The sequence below is a fragment of the Oncorhynchus keta genome, chromosome 7 (genome assembly GCF_023373465.1).
Source record: "Oncorhynchus keta strain PuntledgeMale-10-30-2019 chromosome 7, Oket_V2, whole genome shotgun sequence".
NCBI classification, from domain to species: Eukaryota; Metazoa; Chordata; class Actinopteri; order Salmoniformes; family Salmonidae; genus Oncorhynchus; species Oncorhynchus keta.
In genome coordinates this window covers 38,914,316-38,921,832 of record NC_068427.1, presented here as the reverse complement: position 1 = coordinate 38,921,832, position 7,517 = coordinate 38,914,316, and the positions used below count along the sequence as shown (strand labels likewise).

At 43.4% G+C, this 7,517-nt stretch overlaps 1 protein-coding gene across 1 annotated transcript; it reads right to left on the bottom strand.

Moving 5' to 3' along the window:
• Positions 1-78: 78 nt before the first annotated feature.
• Positions 79-7,444, bottom strand: LOC118386361 (coenzyme Q-binding protein COQ10 homolog B, mitochondrial-like). The gene is made up of 5 exons (XM_035774057.2): positions 7,276-7,444; positions 3,201-3,356; positions 2,396-2,588; positions 1,986-2,087; positions 79-1,766 (listed from the first exon to the last, which is right to left on the bottom strand). Exons 1-5 carry the CDS (start codon positions 7,374-7,376, stop codon positions 1,599-1,601), a joined length of 720 nt encoding a protein of 239 aa, XP_035629950.1. The 5' UTR covers positions 7,377-7,444; the 3' UTR covers positions 79-1,598.
• Positions 7,445-7,517: the final 73 nt, after the last annotated feature.

The window sequence follows — 7,517 nt, the reverse complement described above, 5'->3', positions numbered from 1 at the left end:
CATGATTCCCTCGTCTATGGTCAACCAATCGGATGTTGACAACTAAACCCGAGGAAGGAACATGAAACAGACTTCCCATTAAATGTTCTGGAGTCTACACACAAACCTTTTTTAATATAAAAATAGTTTACATCTTCGCTCATTGAAACACCCATTTGCACTATAAAACAATTATAGTTAAGTCAGCACTTATCTGTGGTCTTAAAACAATATGTACATGTTAACTTAAATATCTATGAGTAGAATGCTTAAGGTTATAAAATATAAATATGATTCCACTAGGATCAGGTCAAAGGTCACTGGGTGTACATAAGAGTGACATCTTTAAAAGGTTCTATGGTAAGATACCTCTGACAGTATTCTGACTGGCAGACACAAGCAACTGACATGTTAACTTATTCCCTTTATAGTGCACTACTTTTGACCAGAGCCCTACGGGTGTATTGTATAGGAAATATGGTGCCATTTGACACAGTTTGGATGACACTGTACCCTGCCTAGCCAGTCTGGGCCCTTTTAAACAGTGCATATCTCTAGGGAAAAAGTAGCTGCATTTAGAAAACTAAACACATATTGCACAAGTGCCATAACTGAACAACATGCCTCCCATGGTCATTAGAGAACAACGTGCTATATGGGATGCAGGAGAAATGTCCCCGGTAACATTGTTGCAACACAGAACCTCTTGAACAGGTATGTGTGGGTAGGCTCGGCAGTGTTGCGACATTCCTTTAGGAAACGTCGATCTTCAAAGTGCTCACACTTCATTCAAAAATGTACAAGCCGATCCTTTGATACCCCAGCCTCCATCTTATCCACATGACAACATAGCATTAGGCTACTTAAGCCAGAGGAGGTGTGGTATATGGCCAATATACCACAGTTAAGGGCTGTTCTATTGGACCACGCAAAGCAGAGTGCCTGGATACAGACCTTAGCTGTGAAATAGTGGCCATATTACACAGACCCCAGAGGTGCCTAATCACAATTATAAACTGGTTACCAAGGTAACTAGAGCAGTAAAAAACATTTGTCATACCCGTGGTATACCACTGCCAAAGCAGCATACAGGGCTCGAACCACCCAGTTTATAATGTTAGTTACAATAACGTAATGCACATGTCATATCTTGGATGGGCCTTCACAAACTGCTGGCCTGATCAGGACATAACCAGTCCCTTTCCCCTGATCTCGCTACCATAGTATCTTACACACAGCCTTTCTCTATAAACAGACTTTATTTAGGCCTTAGTAGAAGAGTTTTTATATCTCCACAAGAGGGCTATTATGAGCCCTGTGCTCACCGCATGGGGAAAGCACTAAGCTCAGATGTGCCTACTGGCTAGAGGTGCTGATGGTTTCTTTGGGGCGAGGTGGCACCAGTAGGGGTCTATGGTGGTACGGGGGGGATGGTATTTTGGGGGGACAGGGAGGGGGACAGAATCTAGCCACAAGCAGTTAATGGGTATAAAATCATTCGTTGTTTTCTGATAAGGCACTGCAGTGTTCAGGCATTTAACCTCTCTCCCCCCCTCCCTGCCATGGCTGACTGTGTGTGTGTGTGTGTGTGTAGAGAGAGGATGAACCGTTGGGGCACGCTACGTGTGGTGCACCTCATGAAACATGAGCTCTCTGGGGATCATGGTCTGTGCTCCGTACAGTTTCCCGGCCCGCCTCTCAAACGCCGACACGTTCTGCTTCACCACCTCGTCAAAGAAAACCGTGGCCAGCTGGGAATGCAGCAGGGAGCGGAATTCAAAGGAGATCTGGAGAGCGGAGAGATGGAGAGTGGTTGAGAAAGTGATCTAGACATATGATCCTGTATACATGCATGTGTGCGAGAGAAGAAAAAAAAAACATTCAGAGAAGAAAACAGTGCCAAAGATAGTAGAGATGCATAGCTAACTCTTATGCAGACGCCTACATGGACACACATAAAATACACTAACCCAGATACCCACAGTGCAGTGTGTTGAGGTACTTACAGAGAAGTCAACCGTGCAGGTGCGAGGGTAGCCAGGGAGGCCAGGGCTGAAGCGCCACACCGTCTCCAGGTGGTTGAAGAGCTTACCGTCTGAACAGGCTGCCTGGGGGTCAACACAGCCACGGTCAGACTGCTGATATAACCACAGTGGCTGCATTCCAGGTCATCTTTATTAAAAAGGCCCACTACAATATTCATTAGATTGCTATATAATATTTATGTAGTTCCTGAGATGCTAAACACTTCTCCAGACAGTGACATTGATCAGCTGTTCAACGCAACAGCAATTAAGACAAACAGGAACACACCCGGTGTCCATCTACTTCACAGCTGCTTATCTTAGATCTAGCCAAGTACCCTCACTGCATATACAGTAGTGGTGAGTTACCAGCCACTACTGCAGTGCCTTACCTTGACCAGGTGGGGGCGCACTGTGGTGACCAGCGAGGTGTAGTTTTCCACTACCGGGGGGAAGCCAACTGTCAGCTTGGCCTTACAGAACCCCGAGCGCCGGAACACCACGTCAGACTTCTTACACCAGGGAACGAAGTGAAGGTAGTTCTCCACCCCAGCTACCACTTCATACATCTCCAACATAGAGTACCTGAGAGAGAGAGAGGAGGCCTGGGTCAACATCTTACAGAGGGAGGATAGTCCTCCAGACTCTGACCTTAAATTATATTTGTAATGTAGGTGAAGGTCATCAACGGAAGAAGACTGTTACTTAACAGGGATGATTGACATTCTCTGCCCCCCATGTCTCAACTTGCCCGGGGACTAACGCAGTCAGACTATTGCAATTTCCCAGCCAATCATTACATAACAGCCTGGCAAATAGCCCAGGACACAGAATGGGTTGCTTTTAATAGTGTAACATTGAGTGATTATGACCTTCACTGGATATATGAGAGTCATTGGTGGGAGCAGGACAGACAATACATAGAGAAACCAGAGAATCTATATTAATTTCTATGAGGCAGACTTGGATTTAAATATATTATTTGAAATAATTTCAAATGGACAACTTTGTCTGTGCTCCACTGAACTGTTGCAATAGAACTAATAGAGAACTCCTAAACCATGATCACCTGGCAAACCATGACCAACTGGCACTCCAGGCAGCCTAAAGCAGACGTTCACATTACTTGAAAGATTTGAAACAGTATTTGAACCCAGACAAAGGCAGGTCTGATTTCAGGGAAGCACAGTGACTGACCCCATAACGCGTCTCTCAGAGTACTCCTTCCTCTTGTTGAAGGTGTCAGCCAGGTTGAAGAAGGAGCGGGTGGGGGCCACGATGACTGTGGACCTGGGCATGGCCCCCAGGAGGGGTGGCACCCTCATCATCAGGATCCCACATGAGGAGAGATATCTGTTCCGAAACAAGGAGAGAGGTGAGTCAGAAAACAACATACGGGTCAATCATTTGCCAGTTTTCCACACACATATCAGCATCAAATTCACAATCATTTCTGAGTATCTAATTCCTATGTATGAACTGGCTGCATGACCGAATTCTCTGGACACCTCTTCCCGATAGCTGAACAACCAAACCGTCGGTGTACGTACAGGATTAGAAACGTTACACTCAGCTGCTGCTGGGTGCCCTTTAATAAAGTTAGATCAAAGCTAACTATGTCAAGATCAATGGAAGTGGCCAATGGTTCATCAGGGCCAATGGTTCATCAGAGCCTCAGGTCTCTGAGCTCATGTTCTCACACTGCAGACAGTTACAAAACCACCATGTGAAGGGGCCAATACATCCACAGAGCAAACGAAAACTGTTAAAAGGAACAGGACATTTTCTGGTGAAAACAGGTAGTGTTGGTTTCTAAGATCAACTGCTTTGAATCCCTTTTCCACAAGCTACCAGTAACCAGAAATATGCAACGTCAACCACAACATACTTTGGCTATACTTGCAGAACTAAAAAATACGCTGTGCTTGCGAAGAGCTGCTGGCAAAACGCACGAAAGTGCTGTTTGAATGAATGATTCAGGCCTGCTGCTGCTCAGTCAGACTGCTCTATCAAATCTGATTTAATTATAAAATAATAACACACCGAAATACGAGCCTTTGGTCATTAATATGATCGAGTCCAGAAACTATAATTTTGAAAACAATACGTTTATTATTTCAGTGAAATACAGAACCGTTCGGTATTTTATCTAACGGGTGGCATCCCTAAGTCTAAATATTCTTATTAAATTGCACAACCTTCAATGCATGTCATAATTACGTAAAATTCTGGCAAATTAGTTTGCAATGAGCCAGGCATCCCAAACTGTTGCATATACCTTGTCTCTGCATGCAATGAACGCAAGAGAAATGACAATTTCACCTGGTTAATATTGCCTGCTAAACTGGATTAGTAGTTTTAACTAGTGATTATGATTGATTGTTTTTTTACAAGATACGTTTAATGCTAGCTAGCAGTTTATCTTGGCTTCTACTGCATTCGCATAACAGGCAGGCTACTCGTGGAGTGCAATGGTTTGAGCGTTGGACTAGTTAACTGTGAAGTTGCAAGATTGGAACCCATGAGCTGACATGGTGAAAATTTGTCGTTTTGCCCCTGAAAAAGGCAGTTAACCCACAGTTCCTAGGCAGTCATTGAAAATATGAATGTGTTCTTAACAGACTTGCCTAGTTAAGTAAAAGGTATTAAAACATTTTTTTTTTTTTAAATCGGAAATCAGCACACAAAATACAGATTTCCGATTGTTATTAAAACTTGAAATCGGCCCTAATTAGTCGGCCATTCCGATTAATCGTCGACTTCTAGTTGATATGCTTCAGTTTGCTGCCATATGACTGGTACCACATTTGTTTTCAGCAACAAAAAGGTAAAACAGATCTAAAACAATTGTCATTTACAAACCCCAAGTTGTAAATGACAGTACATGGAGAACGGGGTTATTTCTATCTGAAAGAATGAAGTAGAGGTTGTTCCACTTGGAACCGATAGGTCGCTCGACCTCATTCATCGTTTCATCACACGTAAAAGATGGTGGAATTAAGTCATGGTCAGAATTCGGCGTGTCTCTAGACGCCATCTCTTTGATCTCCACCCCCAACAAATAGCAGGTGTATATAGTATGCTATTCTCATGCTTACGTTCAAGGTCAGTATAGACAGAGAGAACAGTGCATAACAAAGGGAATTATGCTCCATTTACACCTGCTTAACTAGTGTTGATCTTCTCTATATGACAAGCCTAATGAAAAGGCTTGTCAGCTACAGAGGCTTGAAGCTGAGAAAGACACAGGGTCCTCCAGGTCACATTTTCGGTTCAGTAAGCAGTAAAGTGAAAATACTGAATTCTGCACAGTGAGCACACCTGCTGCTGCCCCAGTGACAACTATTTCAGCGTAAAAAAATAAATAAAATAAAACACTTGCAAAGAGTGAGTCAGAAAATACCTTTGAATCTCTGACTCAGAGGACAACCTCTCAACACACACCTAGGACTATTCAAACAGTGGTTCAATTCCAATGAAAGACTATATGCACACCAATACACACAAGAAGCAGACAACTGACTCAAATGAAATGCTGTAAATCCCAAATAACTGAATAGTAGGAGCCGGCAGGATTATGGTGAAAGCCTGTTAGTTCCTTTCAACGCAATAGCTGCGTTGAAATAGCTGTGTGAGTGAGTGACAGAGAGAGAGGCGCATTAGTGGAGAACATGCTTGTGGTGGCAGTTGTGTCCCTGACAGAAACAGATGATGGCCATCTGCCAGCAGCTTAGCCACCGCTGCACCTGGCTGGTGATTGCCACACGGGGACACAACGTACCTAGAGGTCAGCATTGGGGAGAATGACTGATTGGACTACAGTAGTTATCACCACCAGCTTGGGTATTGTCACTTTGTGTCGTGATGTTATTTGGTGTAGCACTGCATGGTGTGAGGAATACAAAATTGTGAGTTCCAATGAACTTCAATCTGTTTATGTTTTCAAGACACTGATAGTCAGATTAAGAGCACCTACTGAATTCACCTACAGCACAGGAGTAGTGTTTCTGAATGGGAACTCCTAAGATTCAGTGCTATTGTAAACTGTTTAGCAACTAGGAGTTTGGTTTCATCACTCTAGGCAGTGCCTAATGCCTAGATCACACCGACAGGGTCATTGCATTTTGGGTTAACCAGAACTCCATTAATTTCTGATGGAACCCTGCATTGACTTTTTGCATTGCTGTTGCTGTTGCAGAGCGTTCTGTGTGGTGCATACGTTGGATTTAGCAAACGCATGCGTCAAACTATATGCGTAGACGGTTTGACAGAAATAACAGAAAGTAAATGTTAAACTTTTGTTGCACATATCCATATGATGCCGTGTACCATTTTGCAAAAGGACACTGTCCGTGTTATCATGCGTTAAGCCCCAGATAATGTCCAAAGACAGATTGCGTAACACAGGTAGCTGGATACATGGAAGTTTTCCAGACTTCTCTAATAACTTCAGCCACTTAGCTAAGTGGATGAATGCCTTTGACATGTTAACCATTTCAGCCAGAGGCACTGCACTGACTGATATCGGAGGTAGTAGAGTCGACAGTCTAGCCAACTAGCATTCTAATTGTAAACATGCCATAGATAAAAATAACACTTTGTTAACACTCAACTAACGTTACATACCAATGCTTCAAAGGAAACACCTTGGATTTTATTATTTAACTAGGCAAGTCAGTTAAGAACAAACTCTTATTTACAATGACAGCCTAGGAACAGTGAGTTAACTGCCTTATTCAGAGGCAGAACGACAGACTTTTACCTTGTCAGCTCAGGGATTTGATCTAGCAACCCGTCAGTTACTAGTCCAATGCTCTAACCACTAGGCTGCCTGGCGGTGTTCAGTTCGAGTACCAAATGAGAAATCGTCTTCCAACGATTAAAAAGAGTGTGTGATTAAAGATGTATTCTCATAACTCGCAACCCACCCACTGTGTCCCGAGTACCCCTACCATAGCTAACATTTAGCAATCAGGCAGCAGCCCTAATTAGTTGTCAAAACAGTTTGCTAAAATGACATGTTTGGCTAGTTATACGAATCTGTTCGATAACTTAAGTAAGCTAGCTAAAGTAGTCTGCTAAAGTTAATTTGAGACAGAAAAGCAGATTGACCGGCTGGACACAAAGCAGCTGAGGCAAACTAAACTAACAACCTGCGAGCGAACTTTAGCTTCATCGAGAAAAAAATGCGAACTGTAGGTGGGCTAATGCTAGCAGTAACTTGACCATATTCAGGATTTACATTTGTACATAAAACATGAACGGCAGTTACCTTACGCCAATCCTTTTAGGTGTTTCTCGGCTGGCTGTGACGGGTAACTTTTTTATACATTCTAGTACGGCTCTCCTTAGTCCCCGCATTCCTCTCGCCATCTTCACTGCGATGATCGCTTCTCTCAGCCACTAGCTACTTCTCCCGCAGCCCATTCCTTCGTGGACGCGCCTTCTCTAACTAGCGCAATGATTGGAGAATAGTTATCTGTTAAGAGTTTTCATTGGTCACTGTATACCTCC